The 23,745-nt window shown below is 42.7% G+C and overlaps 1 protein-coding gene across 3 annotated transcripts in view; it reads left to right on the forward strand.

Moving 5' to 3' along the window:
* The window catches only part of LOC123752992 (A-type potassium channel modulatory protein KCNIP1), a 293,403-nt gene that overhangs the window by 59,416 nt on the left and 210,242 nt on the right, over positions 1-23,745 (forward strand). Inside the window, exon 2 of one of the 3 annotated variants that reach the window (XM_069306904.1) lies at positions 2,172-3,097. The exons of 1 other annotated variant lie outside the window; for it this stretch is intronic. In XM_069306904.1, coding sequence (XP_069163005.1) covers positions 2,703-3,097 — 395 coding nt within the window. In that variant the 5' untranslated portion in view covers positions 2,172-2,702. Of the gene's footprint in view, positions 1-2,171; positions 3,098-8,042; positions 8,585-23,745 lie in introns of those variants that run through there. One more of the 3 variants, XM_069306918.1, reaches the window with a different exon arrangement.

A 23,745-nucleotide genomic window follows, 5' to 3' on the forward strand; every position in this document is an offset into this window, starting at 1 on the left:
CCGGTTGGCCTATTCATCTTACTTGCCTGCAATCTAGTGGGCTGTTTGCTAGGCTGCAATTGACATTCGGATGTTATTTCTGCTTCATTTGGTTATACATATTCTTATATAAATACACTTCCTTATGATTTTGTTGATTTGAAGATGAAACATCTAAGATAGAAAACTTCAGGCTTTATGATTAACTTAAGCTTTTAGTTTACCATGTTACTGTCGCCATTCTGTTTTTTGTTACTACACCATTTGCACTTAAAAGAGGGATATAAATTGTCTCTAAAACCCTCCAACCAGGCTTTGATTAACACACACACACACACACACACACACACACACACACACACACACACACACACACACACACACACACACACACACACACACACACACACACACACACACACACGCGCACACACACACACACACACACACATACTTCAACTTTGCTGGCCCGGAACGTCTCCTGTCACCCACATACATCTCCTGACTCCTGATACGTCGTCATTTAAACTCAGAGCGGGAAGCAGCGCGAATATCGATAGCCGCGAGCCAAATTAACGACCATTGGCAACGAGGGGGACGACACCCCCAGTGCTCATTGCCTGTCGTCTAGTGCCGCCACACACACACACACACACACACACACACACACACACACACACACACACACACACACACACACACACACACACACACACACACACACCTGCCGCGTCTGAAGGCTGGGTTAGTGGGGTCTCTGGTTGGGGAAGTGTTGAGGTATGACATGCCCTGAGGTGTGTGTCATGCCCTGAGGTGTGTGTCATGCCCTGAGGGTGTGTCATGCCCTGAGGGGTGTGTCATACCCTGAGGGGTGTGTCATACCCTGAGACTGTGTCATACCCCGTCCCATCCCAAATCCTTATCCTGACCACTTCCGAGTGCTACATTGTCATAATGGCTTGGCGCTTTCTCCTGATACTTCCCTTCCTTTCCCTTCGGCCTCCCTCTTTTGGGGTCCACGGTTCGAGTCTCCTAGAGCCCAGGTGAATTTAAAAATGATTAACTTTTTTTCCGGCTAGGGTAGGTAGGGGTCGCAAGACAATCATGGATGTTTTTCAAGATTTTTTTCCGTGTCCTGTGAGTCAATGATAGGAAGTTTCCGAAGAAGAGTTTAATAGATGGCATATAACTCGTGAACACTTCTGATCTATGGGACGCAGTCTGTGGGACGCAGTCTGTGGGACGCAGTCTGTGGGACGCAGTCTGTGGGACGCAGTCTGTGGGACGCAGTCTGTGGGACGCAGTCTGTGGGACACAGTCTGTGGGACACCGTCTTGTGTGTTGCATAGAAGTTTGTGAAAACACGAAAACTGATTTTAATACACGGGTGTTACTATCTGAGTGCTACTGAAATGGTTTAAAAAAAACATTTTAACACCCGTTCCTTCAGGACAAACGGTTAATTAGCCAATCAGAGAGGGGTCCATTCGACACCAGGTAATGACACGAGGGAAGGAATGGGGGGGCGGGGTGGTTTAATCGATAATTAGTGTTAGTTATGCCATGAAATATTAATATTTAGGAGGCATTTATAACGTAAATAATTCCTAACATATTTATAACATAAATAATTCCTAACATGTCGATGTAGTTCAGAATAAACCCAACATATTTATGTAAATTACTGTGAATATGTAAATGCCTCCATACACATTACATCACTCAGATAGGCGCCATAGGCTCCGAATTAGAATTTTCTTACACACAGAAATCACAATAGCGTGATGCATCAAATGAACAAATCCACAAGCGTCTGGGATCCTCTCGGACGCAGGTTCGAACCCTCATCACGGCCCTTGTGGATTTGTTCATTAGAATTTTCTTCTTCAAAAAAGTACTTCTTCGAGAGTGGACGCACTAAGAGTGTCTATGAATGTATTTTACACGTCAAAGAGTGGTGTATTGTTACCCCCTTTCACTAATATTTAGTGAAATATTTAAATGATTTTGAGAGGGGGTGTTGGAGGGTGTAAGGGTTGATAGGGGGGGGGATGGTTAGGGGGAGGGGAGGTTGATAATGGGAGTGGTTGGCATAAGCGAAGCATAGGAGTACATAATACGTTATTCATAACGCAATAAATAAAAGATAACTCATTTAGTAAGCCAAAAGTTTAATAAGTCTTAGGCTTCAGGAGAGAAGATTAATAAAACTGAATATCTTGTTCAGTTGAATGGGCTCGTGTGTGTACCTTGAGGACCCCTGAGGACGCTTTACTAATTATGTTGATATAAGATGAACTAACTCGCGCAAGTGGAAAGTGAATTTCAATTTGTCTTGAATTAACGACTGAATTCAGTGCGCTTCAGATGTGATTGATACCACTTAGAAAATATAAACAAGCATTCAGATTTCAAGACGTGTTTCTGGTCAAGTTTTCTGATTCGTCATTACCTGGAAAATTCTGCCTGACCAATATTTACAATTTGCCACACATGCAAACTCAATTTGGCTGTAGAAAAACACGTGTTCAGCTTGTGTGGTTTCCATTCACACTATTGAAATGTGACACATTGTATCTTCCTGCAACTTGTCCAGCATCCGAGAAGTGGTCTCCGGGTTAGTGTCCGAGAAGAGATTGTAACACCCTGGCGCAGATATCTAGCTCTTCTTCGGCAAGTCTCCCCGTCGATCTGACTGGACCAACAGCTCGTGGCAGACGAGCATGGCGTGGAGCGGTGACCGCTGCAGCAGCGACGTCAGCTCCCGAAGTAGTCACAGCAGCAGGCACGGCCTCATCACTCACTCCACCGACAGCTCCGAACCCTCAACACCCACACACAGAGTGGTCACCTTCGCCAACACCTCTTCCGAGAGCTCGGAGTCATCAACCACTTCGCACAAGGCGGTCAGCTTCGCGCAAGGGCTCAAGGACCATAGCGAGTCAGCCGCCTCCGCCACCAACTTCGGCAGAAGGACGTCCCTAACGGAGGCCATAGAGAATTCCATCTTTCGGCGCCACGGAGTGTATAAGCGAAGAACAACGCTGAGACGGACAGAGTCCTTGTTCGTGTCGGTCTGGCGTCGTTGTCTGCCCTGCACCATCGCCTCTGGTTACAGGTAAGTCAACTGCTGCATGGAACTGTTTGGGGGGTGTTTCTAGCCATCACCTTCTAGTTAGTGAACACAAAATACCCCAATTGGCTTAGAACTTTTCATAATTGCCATGTCAAGTTGCTTGTAGTAGCTGTTCTAGCCAATCATTCACCCAGTATTGCTGAATGGTCGCTATCATTCACCTAGCAGGGTGAATGATTGATTTCATTCTCTCCATATTTTCATTTATTATTTCTCAGTTCCACGTTTCCCACACTCAGTCCGGCATTACTCACAACTGAACGTATTCTATTAGACTCAGCCATGGGGCTGAGTGTTCATGTTCAATTGCCATCTGGTTGGTATATATATTTTTTGACGTTAACGAATTTTTAATCAAACACTTCAAGACACTAAATATCGTACTACTTTATTGACTCTTCCTACGTGACTGATGTTTTTTTTGAGTGTGGTGCTAAATTGCCTTTCCGTTCCATGCTGGACTCTTTATGTCTACTGTTCTCGTTTCTCTTCTTAACCAAATAGAAGCCAGCTGAGCTCCTCAGGATTGGCCAGGTGGTTGGACTGTCACGTGTACACAGCTGGTGCGCTGACATTTGTCATCTGTTACTTGATAAGGTCTGACAGGTGGAGAAAGTTAGTGTTTGTGCATGTTTTCAAGCGGTTCATTTACCTTGATTATTTGTCTTAATGTTGTCAGGCTGCTTCTTCTTCTCTCTCTCTCTCTCTCTCGCTCTCTCTCTCTCTCTCTCTCTCTCTCTCTCTCTCTCTCTCTCTCTCTCTCTCTCTCTCTCTCTCTCTCTCTCTCTCTCTCTCTCTCTTTATCTCTCCTTCTCTCTATCTCGTACACTAACCCCTAGGTTTCAATTTATGGCTAGGTGAGCAGTCACATCAAGTGAAAGAAACTCTCCGGATATGGTTCTACCGTCTGAGAATGGGACCAGGGTCCATTGGACTATGACTCCCGAGCGCTGTTCGGATAGCTTCGAAGATCTCTGTGTACTCCCTAGTTGTGCTTGTGAGGGGTTGAACTCTAGCTCTTTGGTCCCGCCCTTCAACGGCTAATCAACTGGTGTACAGATTCTTGAGCCTACTGGGCTCTATCATATCTATATTTGAAACTGTGTATGGAGTCAGCCTCCGCTTCAACACTACTTAATGCATTCCATTTGTTAACTACTCTGACACTGAAAAAATTCTTTCTAACGTCTCTGTGGCTCATCTGGGTACTAAGTTTCCACCTGTGTCCCCTTGTTCGTGTTCCACCCGTGCTAAAGAGTTTGTCTTTGTCCATCCTGTCAATTCCCCTGAGAATTTTGTAGGTGGTTATCATGTCTCCTGTGTGTGTCTCACATGTCTACTCATGTGTGTGTGTGTGTGTGTGTGTGTGTGTGTGTGTGTGTGTGTGTGTGTGTGTGTGTGTGTGTGTGTGTGTGTGTGTGTGTGTGTGTGTTTGCGCGCGCGTGTTTTTTTTTTTTGAAGAAACACATGTTTCTCTTTACACAATAAATATTCCACTATAAACTCGAAAAAGTGAGGCAGATATATCAAAGGTCAAGATGAGTGTCTTCAGCTCACAGAGGACGGCGTCTGTGGTGTACTGTGAGGCGCTCATTTATGAGGGTTCTCCTGTCATTATTTATGAGAATCCTGGTCCCCCTCATTCATGAGAATCCTAATACTACCCTCCACCATAGAACACAATTAGGATATTGCATCAAATTTCACCACGAACCCAGCAAACACACACCAAAACTACGACGTTGCTACAACGGTCGAACAAGTTTTAACACCTAACAAGTTATAACAACCAATATAGCAAGTTGTAACAACGTTCTAATACGTCTTAAACACGTTAAGCCAAGATGTAACAACTTTATTACAAGTTGTAACAAGCGGAAAATAGAGACAGTTTCGGTTTGTATTTCCAGGGAAGTGATATACCAATTTTCAATCAATTATCAAATACATCATGCAAATAACTGCACTCACAACTGTATAATTATACAGTTGGGGCTGTATTACAGTTAAGGGACTGTATTACAGTTAAGGGGCTGTATTATAATTGTTTATGGTTAAATATTTGCAAAGCTTAATCGTGTCGATGGAAGACTTTTTCATAGTCACTTATGGAGGTCAAGGCTTCGACTAGTTAGTTGTTAACCCGAAGTGTCTCAAGGGGACTCGAGAGACAAACGTCGCCTTCTAGGTTATCCCTAGATAACCTTTATCTAGGGATAAACGGTTATCCCTAGATAACGTTAAACCAAGACATTTGTGAGTAAAGAAAGTTGTGAGTCTGCGAAGTTGTGAGTCTGGAAATTTTTGGGCTTGAAAACTTATGAATCGAACGAATTTCTGAGACCCATGTTTCGGGGTCGAGTTATTTTCAAACGCTCAATAATAACATGATCAATTAACGATTAATCCAACCATTTACGCCAGGGATTAAAATTTGTTTATTATCATTTATTGACTGTTTAATTACAGTATTGTTGCATGTCTTCAATAAATCTTACCATTAGTAAGATTAGACCGGGGAGCCGGTCGGCCGAGCGGACAGCACGCGGGACTTGTGATCCTGTGGTCCTGGGTTCGATCCCAGGCGCCGGCGAGAAACAATGGGCAGAGTTTCTTTCACCCTAGGCCCCTGTTACCTAGCAGTAAATTAGGTACCTGGGTGTTAGTCAGCTGTCACGGGCTGCTTCCTGGGGGTGGAGGCCTGGTCTAGGACCGGGCCGCGGGGACACTAAAAAAGCCCCGAAATCATCTCAAGATAACCTCAAGATAACCTCAAGATAGTATGAATGTTTATTTAAAGGTTTATGCCAGAACTCATACGAATTATTAATTCAATTATTATTGGTATTTATTTACTGTGTTATTATATTTTCTGTTCACGTTTCATTTTGTTATCGTTCAGTTCTTATACTTCCTTACCTGCAAATGTTAATGCTTTATTAGCCTTTTATATGTCTTTAAGATAGGGAATTTTGTTTATATATATTAAAAAAAATCCAGACTGTAGATTCTTCACTCGCGTGCGTGTGCTTTGGTTTGCGTGTAAAGATGATGTGATCATCAATATTAGGTTTCCGGGAGATGGGAAAAAGGAGGAAGAGGGAGAGAGAGAGAGAGAGAGAGAGAGAGAGAGAGAGAGAGAGAGAGAGAGAGAGAGAGAGAGAGAGAGAGAGAGAGAGAGAGAGACAGAGAGAGAGAGAGACAGAGAGAGAGAGAGAGAGAGAGAGAGAGAGAGAGAGAGAGAGAGAGAGAGAGAGAGAGAGAGAGAGAGAGAGAGAGAGAGTGACAGAGAGAGAGAGAGAGAGAGAGAGAGAGAGAGAGAGAGAGAGAGAGAGAGAGAGAGAGAGAGAGAGAGAGAGAGAGAAGCAAGGAGAGAAAGACCGTGAGAGAGAGAGCCAGCCAGAGAGAGATGTATTGGAAAAAATATATACTCAAAATGCCTATTCAGTTCCGAAAATTTCTGTAGCGACATAGCAGCTTTCATCGGGAGTTAAGCAGACAGCGCTAAAACTAGCAGCAGTAAGTCATCACTATTTTCCTAACCCCTTAAAAATATCTACGTGAGCAACTCGCCCCATCTGGAAAGCGTTCCTCATTTTCTCTCACAAACCATTTCAGGCGTAACTTTAGTAGATGGCTAAGCAGGAGACCTGGAGTCAGATTCACGAAGCAGTTACGCAAGCACTTACGAACGAACCTGTATATCTTTTATCAATCCTTGGCGGCTATGTTTACAATTATTAAACAGTTAATGAGCTCCGAAGCACCAGAATTCTATTTATAACAATAACAACCGTTGATTGGGAGATTTTCGTGCTTGTAGACTGTTTAATAAATTTAACCAAAGCCGTCAAAGATTGAGTAAAGATGTACACGTTCGTAAGTACTTGCGTAACTGCTTCGTGAATCTGGCTGCTGGCCATGCTAGATGGTTCTGTAGGTGGAGCTTAGCAAGAATTGGAAGTTTTGTTAGTCTGACGGCTGAGTTTTCGTTTTAAGGCGTAAGACTTACTGTAAGACTGGTTATATGAGGTTGCATGTACATTGAACTGTATTGTGCATCCATGTTATTGTATTGCAAGTCCGTGTTACTTTATTGCAAGCCTGTGTTATGGCACTGAAAGCCAGTTTTACTGTATTACAAGGCTGTGGTATTGTACTGTAAGCCCATGTTACGGTGTTGCAAACATGTGGTATTGTATTGCAAGCTCGTGGTATTGCATAGTAAGCCTGTAAGTGTGTGCGATTGAATTGTAGGAGTATACTATTGTAGTGAGAGCCTGTTGTATTTTGAACCTGATGGATTTTATATCTTCCCTAGTATCGTTTCCCCTTCACTACTCTCCCAGCAACACTCTGCAACACTTTCCTTGCCACTTTCTCTCCGTGCAACACTGATCTGGATGTTTGCAAACACAAAGGTTGCATGAACACGCGAGCCATAACTCACTTAGGGCTCTATTGACCCCGCCAGGATTCGAACTCCTGTTGCCTAAGATCACCCCCTGATTTTCTTTGATTATATTTTGTTTATAATATTATATCTCGACAAGCTCTAACATTTATTTGTATAATTTAGTTATATATTGTTTTATTTCTACTATTATTTAAAAAAATAACTATAGCATTTGTTCTAACTTTATTGCATTTGTTATATTTATTCTTTGGTTACAATTTTTTTATCACGATATCTATCAATGTAGAAATACTTCTCTGCTTGGTATGTATCGCGGTGATGAGTCTGGCACTCCGTCTGGTGGCACTATCGTGGCACTCACTGCCAATGACGCAGGTCTTAAGTGGAGGACCCAGCTACCATGGCCCTCTCAACAACTGGCCTCAACCCAGCAAAGGTGGTGATTAGTGCCAGAGGGTCAGCAGACGCCTCCTTACGGTGTGTGACAGTGTTGCTGTGGCACTGGTGATGGTTGAACTTGGTGGTGATGGTGGTTGAACTTAGTGGTGGTGGTTGGAATTCTGTGATGGAGGTTGTTGAACTTAGCAGTGGTTAGACACTGTGAGGTGGTCAAACTTAGTGGTGGCTTGACACTGTTGCAGGAGAACTTTGCATTTTAACTGTGAAGAACAGTTATGGCACTGTTGCTCGGTCACTGTTATTGTTCATTTAACAACTGGTTGAGGCAGAGGTTGAGAAAGAGCCTGATGTAGATAGAGCCTTGGCGGTAGAGCTTGTGGTAGTGATAGAATGAATAGAGTTGGTGGTGGTGGTGATAGTGTTGGTGGTGTTGGTGGTTGAAGTGTTGCCGAGTGACCAGTGATGGTCTAGACAGTGGCAGAGGTTGACGTGGTGGTAGTGGTGGTGGTGATGGTGGTAGTGGTGGCACAAGTGTTGATAGTGGTGACACTAGTGGTGGTGGTAGTGGTGACACCATTGGTGGTTGAAGAGACTTAGACTGTCACAATGGTCACTCAGATCTCTAGCGGATGGGCTATACACACGATTTTCAGGTGAGTCGTGTCAATTTATGTAGTGATATCAGGTGAGTCATGTCTAATTATGTAGTAATGTCAAGTGAGTCATGTCTAATTATGTAGAGCTGTCAAGTGAGTCATGTCTAATTATGTAGAGCTGTCAAGTAAGTCATGTCTAATTATGTAGAGCTGTCAAGTGAATCATGCCTAATTATGCAGTGATGTCAGGTGAGTCATGCCTAATTATGTAGTGATGTCAGGTAGGTGACTGGTGATTATGTGGTACTCATCTAGCTGTATTCACGAGGATTGAACTACGGCTCTTGGGTTCCGCCTCTCAATTCGTATTTCTGTCAAGAATGAAGAGCCTGGTGTAATGCCTTTTTCTAGCCGGTTGTAGCACAAAGGATGGCCAGTTGCAAGGCTTTTATCGTACAAAAGCGTACAAATCCACACGCTCTCACCGGAGCTGATTCTCCTTTGCCTTGAAACAAACCTAAAATGTCGGAGTAAAAGAAAGCCAAGTATATGAACATAGAAATTTATTGCGATGTTTTTTGTCTTCGGAAGACATTGATGACAAGATTAATTACGAGGAAGTTTGCAAAGCTGAATAGCTTGAGACAGCTTACTGTTATACGTAAGGAAAGGACGACGACGTTTCGGTCCGTGCTGGATCATTCTCAAGTCTCAAGATTGTGAGAATTCTCACAATCGACTTGAGAATGGTCCAGGACGGACCGAGACGTCGTCGTCCCTTCACTTTCTAGTGTGTGGTTTGGTCAACATATTTCAGCCACGTTATTGTGACTCCTCGTTGCACGTAAGGAAAGTATGGAGGGTTTGAGAGCACTAAGTCCTCAAGCACTTACGATATAGCACTTGGAAGTGCTTGAGAACAGGGAAGAACGGTACCCAGCTACTTGAACCATCGGGGGCTCGAACGGCGACCCCATAAGAAGTGAGGGGGGTCATTGTACCGACATGTCCTGGTGCTCGGGGAAGACGCCAATATCACTCTGGAGGTGGAATACAAAAATAATATTCGTAGAAAAGCGTTTCTTTATTGGCCCAGACGGACACGAGTGCATTCACTCTGAATATTAGGTAAGGGTGGTAAGGCGCGTGTCTGGTGTGACCCAGAACGCTGGTTCGAATCCCCCAGTTCTGCTCCAGTTAATTCTCTGCCATATAGTCATACAGGTTTAGCACTCTCCTCATACTTCCCGTACATTAGCATAAAGACGATAATTTGGCATCTGGGGAACATAATAACATCAATTACAAACATTTGTAAAGCCACTCATTTTTGTATACTCTCACAAATTAACTAATATAAATATTCACAGCGAACTGAATTAACCCCCGCCCCCCCCACCTAACTAATTTGCCGGTAGTATTGTGTATCACGCAATTAACTAATTCTTTTTAGAGGCTTCTCGCGACACACACACACACACACACACACACACACACACACACACACACACACACACACACACACACACACACACACACACACACACACACACCAGACAGTAAACATTTAATTAAGCATTTGTTTACACCTCTGCGGTGATAGTGTTTAACTGACCTACTGGGCGCAACACTCAACACACACACACACACACACACACACACACACACACACACACACACACACACACACACACACACACACACACACACACACACACAACACATCAGAGGTGTTTGTGTACCATCATGGCCTAGTCGGTCAAGGCAGGTGTCTGGGAATCACCAGAACGCGAGTTTAAGTCACTCCATTGGCTCAAAATTATTTTCAGTGCTATAACACGCCATTGCAATTCCTTTGTGATATATATATATATATATATATATATATATATATATATATATATATATATATATATATATATATATATCACTATATATATATATATATATATATATATATATATATATATATATATATATATATATAACCACTAATAATAACGAGAGTCTCCAGTGCCAAGAGGTGTCTTTGACGAACGTTAGAGAACGAATTGCTTATAATTGTTTTTTTTATGGCAGAGAAATAGCCTTTGCTACGAGGTAGATTAATAGTGGCATGGTGAGTAATGGTGTCCTTGTGACTAATGGTACCATTTTGGTGTGCTGAAATGATTAATAGGGGTGCGGTAATAGTTGATTTTTTTATTAGACTTGGTGATGGTGGTGATAGTGGTGATGGTGGTAGTGATGGTGGTGATAACTATGGTGATGGTAGTGATGGTGTGAGATCACCATACTTGAGAAGCACCTCAAAAGTAGAGCATCACACTAATAAAGCTCCTTATCAAAGGAATAACTCATCACCCACAGAGTTAATTCGTTCAATTTAGGAGTCAAGATACAAGCTGAAGCTGGCGGTGGTCGATGATCAAGCTGATGCCACGAATCACCCTCAAGCGAGCATATATCTTTCAAAACTAACAAGCGGTGCCCGCGCGTCTTGGCACCTTGGCGGCTGCATATGGTGGCACTGTGTCGTGGCACGGCCACGGAGGTGGATATTAGTGTGGTGGATTAGTTGCGTGGTGGCAGTGCCACTATTGACGTTGGAGTCAGTGTCGAGGGTTGGTTGCAATGGTGGCAGCGGTGCCATGAATGGTGATCATGGCACTGGGAAAGCCATGATCATCATTGGTTGGGTGCTGATAACACAAGGGCCTAATAATTTGACAAAAATTGCTGATGGCCTGTTGGCCCTTGACAAAAATTGCTGATGGTCTATTGGTCCATATCAACCTCCATAAACTCATTCATATATGCCTTACCTAAGTTTGAAACAATCAAAAAGTTACCACATCAATGATTTACCATCTAATTGATTTCTCTGATCAACATCACTATTTTCCAAACCAGTATTTACCCAGAGCTTTCCTAAACGCAAATTTAATGACAATTTATATAGTTCCGTGTTCTATTTTGTGTTGATATATTTAATACTGGATTAATACCTCCGTTGTTATGTCCGTCCTTCCTCTAAAACTTATAAGCATCAATCTCATGAAATTCAATAGAAGCCATGATAAGGATTTGAACCTCTACATGGGTTCTCTGAGGCTTGTGGTGCGGATATGTTCCTCTGTGTTCTTGATGATCCAGCGATGATAAGTGATTTATCTGCCAGTTTATCTGTGTATTAGCAAGTCAATTTAATAACAGGATGAACCGGATTACAGACTACAAGAAGATTACTCAAATTTTCGAGCATTTTTTTTTTAAATTACGTCGATAAAATATTCGCCATTAACAACCAAATAGAGAGAGAGAGAGAGAGAGAGAGAGAGAGAGAGAGAGAGAGAGAGAGAGAGAGAGAGAGAGAGAGAGAGAGAGAGAGAGAGACGAGGAACAGATCGCTGACTCAGTGACGGTTAACAAGTAATACTTGATCAGCACTTGTAGAGAGAGAGAGAGAGTCTTGTGAATAGTTAAGCCATCTTGGTCGGATTGTGGATGGATGTGTAAGGATTTGAACGGATTGGCAGGTGGGTGAATCAACTGGGAGGTAGATGAGTTGACTTGGACAGCGAAGAATATTTTTCCAGAAGAATGAGCGACTGACCGGACCTGTAAGTGAATCTTACAGGTCCGGTCACCTGAAGGAATCTTACAGTATGATAAGATGAATCAAACAAGCTGTTGAGTAGGCTGAGGCGTATGTAAAGCACCAGTAGCAGCAGCAGCAGCAACAACAGTAGCAGCAGCAGCAGTAGCAGCAGCAGCAGCAGCAGCAGCAGCAGCAACAGCAACAGCAGTAGCAGTAGCAGTAGCAGCAGCAGCAGTAGCAGCAACAACAGCAGCAGCAGCAGCAGCAGCAGCAGCAGCAGCAGCAGCAACAACAGCAGTAGCAGTAGCAGCAGCAGCAGTAGCAGCAACAACAGCAGCAGCAACAACAGCAGCAGCAACAACAGCAGCAGCAGCAGCAGCAGCAGCAGCAGCAGCAACAGCAGTAGCAGTAGCAGTAGCAGCAGTAGCAGCAACAACAGCAGCAGCAACAACAGCAGCAGCAGCAGCAGCAGCAACAACAGCAGCAGCAGCAGCAGCAGCAACAACAGCAGCAGCAACAACAACAGCAACAACAACAGCAACAACAGCAGCAGCAGCAGCAGCAGCAGCAGCAGCAGCAGCAGCTAGCAGGGGAAGCCAGGTGAGTGTGGTGAGAGAGAGAGAGCATCGTCTGTCAACATTTAGTGTGACCGCTCCTCCTCTCCTGGCCCACATGCTCCAATTCATCTCCTCACTCACTCACTACTAACTAATCGCAACAAACTCATCTCGCGGGTCATTGATGAATTGTGCAAAGAAGTGTCGTTGATGCGTTGTGTAAAGATGGGTGTTAATTTAGCACAAAGAAAACAATAGATAACAGTGAAAATGAATAACACATAAGACAGTGTAAATAAATTACGGAAAAATGGTACAAAAAATAATGGGTTTTGCAAACGAGGATTAAATTTAGTGACTCGTTATCGTTGGTGTTAATTGAGGGGTGATATCTTGGTGCGATAAGATTAGTGCTTTGTTAGTTACTTAACAGTCTACAGTGTTGCTTATGGTGTACAGTGTTGCTAATAGTGTACAGTGATGTTTACAGTGAGTATCGCGTGTATTGCGTATACACTTTTACGGTGTACAGTGTACAGTGTGGTCGCTTTTATAGTGCACACAGTCTTGTCAACTCACTGACACACTTAAGCTATTGTGCAGAAAACGCCACATTCAACAAATAATATATATTACGCAAAATATATAAATTTCTAGACCTGTAACCTTTGTTGACTGATACACATTCATTTATTTGAATGATAATTTTGATATTCATCAAAATACTCATGTGTGATATTCCTTAAAATATTCATTGTATTATTCACTAAAATTTTCTTTGTAATAGTAATTAAAATATTCATTCTAATATTCATTAAAATATTCATTGCAACATTCATGCAGTGTTGCTTACGAGAAACCCCTGTCTCGCTACTAAATATGCAGCCACACGCGTGTATTTGAGAGAGCGTGAGGCAAGGGGGGAAATACAGTTACAGGGCGGATAAACACCATTAACTGGCCAACACTGAGCTTGGGAAGGTCTGGCAGGACCGGAAATTTGAGAGGAATCATGTCGGTGGCTTTTGGGCACTGTTTTGTCACCCTCCCCCCTCAGCCTTGCTCGACACTAGTTTTCCACCCCCGTTATTCGACTTTAGTCTTCCTCTTACTGGGGTATATAGTTCTTCCTTTATTCGACATCTGTTCTTCTCTTGCTCGTCACCAGTTTCCACCCTTTAATCGACACCAGTCGTTCGCTTGTTCGACTTCAATGCCCCTTTCCCCCTTCCCCCTTATTCGACACCATCCCCCTCCCCCCCTCTCCCTTTGCTTGACGCCAATTCGCCCCCCTCAGATTACCGGTTCATATGGTACAAGCGGTTGTTAACAACTGAAATTACGTCGTGGTGAGGGTTGGAAGGCCTTCGAGGGGAGGAGGGGGGGGGGAGAATGTTTAATCCAAACGGCTATAGGAGGAACGTTAAAATAGCAGTCCGTATGGTGACGATGTGGCTAGGGTTTGAGGGTCATATGGTGACGGCGTGGTTGAGTTTGAGGGTCATATGGTGACGACGTGGTTGAGTTTGAGGGTCATATGGTAACGGCGTAGCTGAGCTGGAGGTGCAGATGGTAGCGATAGAGATACCAGTCCAAATGGTGATGAGTTGCTTGCGAGGTTACAGTGTTCAAGGTGTAGTACAACTGAATTGACAGTCAAAATGGTGACGACGTGGTTGAGTTAACAACCTCATGTGGGTATAGCCCTACCGACGACACTCTGGGCGACTCACAATAAGGAAGCATTTTAGGAATGCCTAACTGGAATTCAACTGAGATTTTAAGTCCTTGAAGGAGGACCACTAAGTATGGAGGTATTTAAGCTACGACATCCTCGTTAAGATGTGAAACTAGTGTGGTCGATAGGCCTACAGATTCAAGTTTTCTGGTCCTCGTTTCAAAGTTCCCATAACAGTAGTGAGTTAAACGCCATTAACACCTTATTGAGGTCTCGAAATTGCTATGACGAGGATCTATAGGGAGCTAAATACTTCCGTGTCCAACTGGTGCTCCAAAAGAGGCCTAAAACCTCTGTTGTATCCTCGTTAGGAATTTCCAGAGAACCTTCGACCATATTATCAGCCTGCTATAGTGTGGTGGTTGGTATAACTACAGACTCGCGTTTTGTGACCCCCGGATCGAGACTCCTATGATCCTAATGAATGAAATGTTATTATCCAGGTAATTGTTATTGTAATTTCCATCTTGTTAATATTGTACGCATCCCCGCTGTCTTGAGACGCAAGCGTCACTATGTCAGTGACTGCCATACAACTTGTAAGGCTGATTGGCACCCTACAAATATTTGTGGAGACGTGTTTATTGTGGGAGTGTGAGTCTCTCTCGCTCCAGCTGCCCCTGTCTTGGAGCCCCGGGAGCACCGCCCCCCCTAGCTCTCTTAATAATAGTACTCTCATTATTGAAGACTAAACCACACACCAGAAGATAAGACGACGATGTTTCGGTCCGTCTTGCATCATTATCAAGTAGATCGTGATAACGATCCAGGAGGGACCGAAACGTCGTCGTCTCCTCATCTACTGGTGTGTGGTTTGGTCATTGACATTCTCCAGTCGACAATCGACTTGAGAATGGTCCAGGACGGACCGAAACGTCGTCGTCCCTTCACCTTCTAGTGTGTGGTCTGGTCAACTTACTTTAGCCACGTTATTGTGACTCATCGCTGCATTTAGTCATCATATCTTCAGCCACGTTATTGGGACTCATCGCCTGCATTTAGTCATCATATCTTCAGCCACGTTATTGGGACTCATCGCCTGCATTTAGTCATCATATCTTCAGCCACGTTATTGGGACTCATCGTCTAATGTCCTTATTGCTATATTATTAGTACCAAGCATACAAAACATTGTTAAGTAATGGGTAATGATACATAATGGAGTTCAATACAGGTTTAGAGAATCCAGGTCTTGCTGCAGACGACTCTGAAGAAAACCTGTAACAACGCTGATGTATTTGACATATATAAGATAACAGGTCGTGTTATTAACCTTCGATTTAAGCGGAGTATTAACTGTTGAGTCACTGTTTTGGTTGCCAAAACAGGTTGCCAAATAAACTAGAATATCAGCAACAGAGTAATTAGGAATACGAACAATAGAAGTCGATGTAACAATAGAATTATAATATTAAATGATAATATTGAAGAACGACTCCATCGAGGTGCTCAAATACGACATATCAGACATGAGTGAACATTTCTAAAAAGTTTGAAGCTTCAACTAAACCTGTATAATATTATACGCTTAGAATTATTGACATAATTCCTGGAATAATCAGGTAGATGGACGATATATATAATCTTGCTCTCTTAAAGTTAAGCAGAAGAAGGAGACAAAAGTCCGCAGATAAAGAAGGAGGAAGCTGGAAGTAGGAAAGATTGAGGGGGATTGACGCCAGCTGTCGCCCACGATAACACGTGTGAGAGAGAGAGAGTGAGAGAGACAGAGAGAGAGAGAGAGAGAGAGAGAGAGAGAGAGAGAGAGAGAGAGAGAGAGAGAGAGAGAGAGAGAGAGAGAGAGAGAGAGAGAGAGAGAGAGAGAGAGAGCGTGAGAGAGAGAGAGAGAGAGAGGTGGAAAAAAGAGGACATAAGAAAGATTTAGTAAGACGCTGTGGTCTACTGAATTAGAATAACCCAGACCAGTTTTAATTGAGCATTATCTCCATTATTTTTTATGGCGTCTCTACGCCACTACCATCACCAGTATCACTGCTTCTACCACCATCATTACCACCATCATCACCACCAGTATCACCACCAACATCACCATCACTTCCACCAATTTTTGCTCAACTCTACACACTCTATTTGGCTCATTGTACTTAATTGTTGGAGTAATTGGGAGAGGAAATTGTTGGAGTAATTGGGAGGGGAAATTGTTGGTGTAATTGGGAGGGGAAATTGTTGGTGTAATTGGGAGGGGAAATTGTTGGAGTAATTGGGAGGGGAAATTGTTGGTGTAATTGGGAGGGGAAATTGTTGGTGTAATTGGGAGGGGAATTGTCCTGCACGGCAGCCAAAACATTAATAGTGTTACTAATATTATCGTTAAGGACGCGTCCCTCAGCATTTTGTTTGTCTAGCGTGACAGTGATTGGCGTTTGTGTGTCACTTGTTCGATGCTAGAGTGCGCGATGATGCCAGATTGCGTTGGTGGTGATAGAGTGCGTTCAGACGCTTGAGTGCATTGTGATGATAGAGTGCATTGTGATGATAGAGTGCATTGTGACGCATGAGTGCATTGTGATGATAGAGTGCATTGTGACGCATGAGTGCATTGTGATGCTAAAAATGCATTGTGAAGCTACAATGTGTTGTGATACAAGAATTTGTGTTGTGAAAGGGAAAAATAACAATCGACCGGAAACCTGAAGATAACATAGCAGACGATATCAATTTTAAAAAGACCAAATATATATAAAACTCAAAGTATATAACGCAACAAATGCAATGGTAATTACTGGATATAATTCAGTTTTTTCGCTGAACGTCCAACCATTGCCCTTGGAAGAGAATTAAATATAATCCCGGTAAGAGCACCAACACTAAATCCCTTAATCTTCCAGCATAAATCCAGCGTCTTTTTCTCAGTACTCGTAAACAGAGGCGTTTCTGATCTTGTTGGTTGGAGATATGCTCTTCTTGGGAATGTAGAGTTCACACTTCGATTCCTTCTTGAGACTTTATTGGGTGAGGTCGTAGCTGCTTTAATGTCTGGTTATGTACTTCTGTCGCCTACTCTCAGCAGCGCCCACGGCTCTATGGGTATGACGTTCATGGGTATGGGTATGAGGCTCTATGGGTATGGCGTCCGAGGGTATGGGTATGAGGCTCTATGGGTATGGCGTCCGAGGGTATCGGTATGAGGCTCTATGGATATGACGTCCGAGGGTATGGGTATGAGGTTCTATGGGCATGATGTCCGAGGGTATGGGTATGAGGTTCTATGGGCATGACGTCCGAGGGTATCGGTATGAGGCTCTATGGGTATAACGTACGAGGGTATGGGTATGAGGCTCTATGGATATGACGTCCGAGGGTATGGGTATGACGTCCGAGGGTATGGGTATGAGGCTCTATGGGTATGACGTCCGAGGGTATGGGTATGAGGCTCTATGGGTATGACGTCCGAGGGTATGGGTATGAGGCTCTATGGGTATGACGTCCGAGGGTATCGGTATGAGGCTCTATGGGTATAACGTACGAGGGTATGGGTATGAGGCTCTATGGTTATGACGTCCGAGGGTATGGGTATGACGTCCGAGGGTATGGGTATGAGGCTCTATGGGTATGACGTCCGAGGGTATGGGTATGAGGCTCTATGGGTATGACGTCCGAGGGTATGGGTATGAGGCTCTATGGGTATGACGTCCGAGGGTATGGGTATGAGGCTCTATGGGTATGACGTCCGAGGGTATGGGTATGAGGCTCTATGGGTATGACGTCCGAGAGTATTAGAGTCTTCAGAATAATCTCATATTTTACATGAATGTAAAAATTCTTGTTTATATAAAAAAAAATAGATAAATAAATAATGATTCCCATCAAGACTGGCAAATGTATTAAGAATCACCCAACAGTTTTGCAAACGATTCCTCTCACCCTACCAACCCACAACCCAACCTGTCAACCCTCAACCCAACCCCTTGAACCTCAAGGTGGTAGCTAAAGTATAGGGACCTCGGACCCAAGCCACCATTTTGACAGACACCGTCCAGAGGTTCATCACACAATTCTGCACCTCCGGGATGAACTTTTTTGGTCTCAGGTGAGAAATTTTTAATAATAATAATAATAATAATAATAATAATAATAATAATAATAGTAATAATAATATTTTATCATCATAATTTACAACACACATACACACACACACACACACACACACACACACACACACACACACACACACACACACACACACACACACACACACACACACACACACACATCGCCTACACAGTATACAGAGAGCACACAATACACAAGAGACACGTGAGCTGGAGCTGAACTCGGCACTCGACTCTCGAGTGTATACTTGGTGTGGTTGTATACACGAGTCCCCCCCCCACCCCTCCCCCCTCTCCAGCGGTCAATACTTCGTGACTCAGTTTACCTGGGGGTCACTTACCTCTGGTACACCTCCCTTCCCCCCTCAACTCCCCTTCCCCATCAACTCCCCTTCCCCATCAACTCCCCTTCTTTCTTTCTCTCCCCTCTCTCTCTCTCTACACGCAACCACACCCATTTATCCGCCCAATGCCTCGTCCCATATCAATGCACCTCGTCTGTTTTCTTTAACTCCCCCCTCTCTGTCATCCCGTTTTCTTTGCCTCATAGCCAACTCGTCATTTCATCTAAGACGTTAACGTTTAAGACGCATCGACCTCGAGCATTTCTAGATGGGTTGATGGGTTGATGGGTTGAGTTCATTTGTTTCTGGTCAGGAAAAACAGTTGTACTTTTGGGGGAGTGATAAATATAGATAACAGGCTGTCATTTGCCCATTTACCTCTCCCCCCAAAACACCACTTTTACTACGTAACAAATGTTCATGTTATTAAAATTCCTCTGTATAAAATGGCTCCAGAGTGGCCGTAGTCAGTTATAACACCGTTGTGAGTATTATGGATATGTGTAATATATGACTCAAGTCCAGGAGGTCATGTGAGATGGGAGTTTGTTTTATAACGTTGCTTTATCTCTTAACTAATTTCTCACTGAGAGAGAGAGAGAGAGAGAGAGAGAGAGAGAGAGAGAGAGAGAGAGAGAGAGAGAGAGAGAGAGAGAGAACCTGTGTATTTCCGTCTCTGTATTCTCTTTATATAAAGCCAGGTCAGAATAGTAGTGTAAAAAGTTTCATGTTGGACTTGAAGTCCAATCAAGTCCTTGAGGCTTGGTGGTGGGTTTGAAGTCCAATCAAGTCCTTGAGGGTTGTTTTGGCCCCGTGACACTCGTTGACAGTCCAACCAGCATGTGTATTTCAGTTCATACTTATTGAACAACTAGAATGTATATTCTAGCCCTTGTTTAAGCCAACAAGTATGCATATTTTAGCTCTTGCTTACTGACCAACTGGTATGTATACCTAAGTCCTTGTTTATTCATGTGGCATGAATACTTTATCCCAGAATATAGTCCAAGACATGAGTAAATTTTTAGTGGAAATATATATATATATATATATATATATATATATATATATATATATATATATATATATATATATATATATATATATATATATATATATATATATATAATATTTCCTGTAAGACAATATTTTATAACAAGGGAATTACACAGTTCCCCTTGAATTCAATTGCTTTATTTGTCGAATGTAATTCGTTATTTGATATGCATTCATTTAAAAAAAAAAATAAGATTTTTATATGTGCTGTTTTGGTATTGCATATATATTTTTCTGGTGAGTTCTTCTATTGTATTATTTCATGATTACACAATTAAATTAACGTCATTGTATTCCAGTCAATTTTGGTTAGATGTTTTTGTTGATGTATTTTTTGTGTGAGGTTAGAGTAATAAAAAAATGCAATTTTTTTCCAGTAATAATCGTTCAAGTTCTTTTTCCTTAATGTTCATGGATGTGTATATTTGTATTATTTAATTAACACTTCGAGAATTCTTGGTTCGAATCCCGGGTGAGACAGAAATGGCTGGGCGCATTTCCTATAACCTAATGCTTCTGTCCACCTAGCAGTAAGTAGGTACTCAGGAGTTAGTCAGCATATTGTGAGGTTGCATTCGGGCGGAGTCAGTAATTTGACCCTGGGGGGTGGGGGGGTTTGAGGTGGACCTCGATTTAAGCCTAACGTGTATTAATACACTCTGGCTGCCTGTCCCCTGACACAATGAATCCTTATTATTATTATTATTATTATTATTATTATTATTATTATTATTATTATTATTGTTGTTAGCCATGTAATAATAACTATCATGTGATTCTCAACTACCTTATTATCGTACTTAACAACCCTAACCCCCTTTTCCATGGCTCTCCTCCGCCTATTGAGCAACTTTCTTTCTAAAGTAATTGTCCTCTACTTTTGTCTAGTTATTCTCCACCCCCCTCACTTTATTGTCTTATCCTGCCCCCTCTCACTTATTTTACAATGCTGACTACCTTTAATTCCTCCACCTTTCTTGAATCTCATACCTCCCCCTCCTTACACCCTGATCCTAGCTCCTAATCCGTACCTTCTCTGCTGCTTCTCACCCTAGTTCCTCAGTTCCTCAACCCCTAACCCAAGTCACTAATTCACTCTTCCCATTCACCCTTACCCCCCTCACCCTAGCCCCTAATCTCGTCACATCCCCCATTTTACTCACCAGCACATGCTAGCCCATGATTTTCACCCTTTATCAGTCACCCTCACGTCCCTGCCCCTAATTACCCTACCCTCCCCTGCCCCTAATTTTCCCCTCCCCCCACCCTACCTCTCTGTCTTCTCTCTACTATATAAAATCCCTTAATCACTCACCTTTTTCTCCTTCTTCCTCAGCACGAATTAGGGAGATTACCTGTGCCAACCTGAATCCCTTCAGCTAGCCTTCATTAAATGTAATCACGAATTTCTGCTGATATAAACAATTCGTGAATTATTTTATCACAACATCGGCGTTCGTTGTTGTTTTCTGCGTTATTAGATTTTGCCGAGGACCGAATAACGGATGAATTTTTTGTCTTACAGTATAGGATTAACGTCTTTGTGTGTGTGTTTGTTGTTCGTTTGAATGTAATCATGGAATGTAATCGTGTGTATGTTTGTTTTCACCTAGTTGTATTCACCTAGTGGTGCTTGTAGGGGGTTGAGCTTTGGCTCTTTTGTCCCGACTCTCAACTGTCAATTCATTGGTGTATAAATTCTGGAGCAACAAACGCAACAGCATTTGCCAAAAAAATATACAAAAGTTCCAACACTAATCACAATATAATCTGAAACCTTAACAACCTCTGCAACAACTTTCACAAACAAGCACAAACAGTAATTGCAATAACAACAAAGAGGTCAATTACAACAACACTAACAAAAATCCTCTCAACAACCAAACAAAAAAGCGCCTACAATATCCATATAACCACACAAGTACCTAAAAAATACAAGAAATAAATCACAATTGTATCCTACAACATCTACAACTGTATACTACGTCGATAATCCTCAACAGTATTCAATGTGGACATCGTCAACAGTGCTAAATATCAGTATCCACAACAGTACCTAATGTCACCGTTCACAGCACTAATCTTCGACAAAATTCCTCAACAGTCACTGCTAAAAGCACCCATACTAATAGTTTAAATCCGTGAGGGATCGATCTATTTTTTGTTTTGGAAGGTTCGGTTGTGCTCGAAGTGTTTGAGAGGTTTCTAATAGGTGTCAAAGATATGTTTGGAAAGTTTTTAAAGCGATCGGCGAATTTGGAAGGTTCTCTCGCTTTATGTGCGTGCTATGGAGAGGGTTTCGTTAGGAGGGTATCAACGTGCTCTTTGAATCGTTCCGAATGGGGTCAGCGTGATACAGTATGATACAGTATCATTTCTGCACGATACAGTAGGCATCAGCAAATAACGAAGATATTAAACCGTAATTCGACCTTATGGATAGCAATAACCTGCTCCTATCTTATCCTCTTTCTACATTCCGTTATTACCTCTCCCCTTTATCTTCCTCCTTGCCATCTACCCCTTAGCTCCGTCCCATATTAAATCCTCCAGAAAAACAGACTAGCGTCTTGACAGTGGAAATTTACCGTCTCGGTGCGTTTTGTGTGTGGATGAGATTGACCTTCCGGTGAGTGAATACCGCCACAATCTCCAGTCACGCCGTGTGGGTGAGAGTGAGTGAGGGGTGGGGCTGAGTGTGAGTGAGTGAGTGAGTGAGTGAGTGAGTGAGTGAGTGAGTGAGTGAGTGAGTGAGTGAGTGAGTGAGTGAGTGAGTGAGTGAGTGAGTGGGGGTAAGGGGGGGGTGGTCACCACAAATGTGTGGCATGGTTTGCTTATATGTTGGCATGTCGCCGAGCAATCTATTTGTGGAGCCACGGTAGCATGTTACATGGTGTGATGATAGAGGGGAAGGTGGGCACACACGCACACACACGCACACGCACACACACGCACACACACACACACACACATGTAGATATGATAGAGCCCAGTAGGCTCAGGAATCTGTACACCAGTTGATTGACAGTTGAGAGGCGGGACCGAAGAGCCAAAGCTCAACCCCCGCAAGCACAATTAGGTAAGTACACACACATACACACAAACGCGCGTGCAAAATGTCGAAGAGCGCTTCAGTGAATCGCATCCGGCCCGGAAAATGTATAAAATAATTCGTGCCAGAAATATTGATATAACCCTTTAGGTCATTTTTAATAACGCACACACTCATATTTTTATATCTCATATTATATATTATATCTCATATTTTTTATCTCATATTATCCCTTTTGCTCATACGTGGTCCGTATGAGTCAATAACGGCTCCGTATGGTATACAATAATACTTTAAATTAAATTTTTTAACTCAAATAAAAACACAACTTTTAGTTCAAGTCTTATACTCAAGCTTATTTTTATTTTCGGAGACCAGATTCAGTCGCGTATTTTCCTGGAGACCTGACAATTTTGTCCAGCATTTTGTCCAGTATATTGTCCAGCATTTTGTCCAGCATACATCTGTCCATTATATTTTTGCGTTCCTCTAGTGATGTGGTCAATGGCAGGTCATTGGAACGCTCTATTAGACAGTATTGGATATATCCAAATTATTTACTTCATGTGAACTGGCCTAAGGCCCAGAAATTTTTGTATTGCCTTATTCTATCTTGTATATCTTGTCCTTCAAATGGAGAGCGATGAGACACCATCTCCTGGGGCCTCAACGGGGGACAGGAAGCCGGAGGCTTATCAAAGATCATGCCATTATTGTTGATTTGTTTGGTTTCCAAAATGGACTTACTTCTTCAGCTGTAGAATTGCTTCAGAAAAAGATGTTTAATAATTCAATCT

The sequence above is a fragment of the Procambarus clarkii genome, chromosome 6, assembly GCF_040958095.1.
Source record: "Procambarus clarkii isolate CNS0578487 chromosome 6, FALCON_Pclarkii_2.0, whole genome shotgun sequence".
Taxonomy (NCBI): Eukaryota; Metazoa; Arthropoda; class Malacostraca; order Decapoda; family Cambaridae; genus Procambarus; species Procambarus clarkii.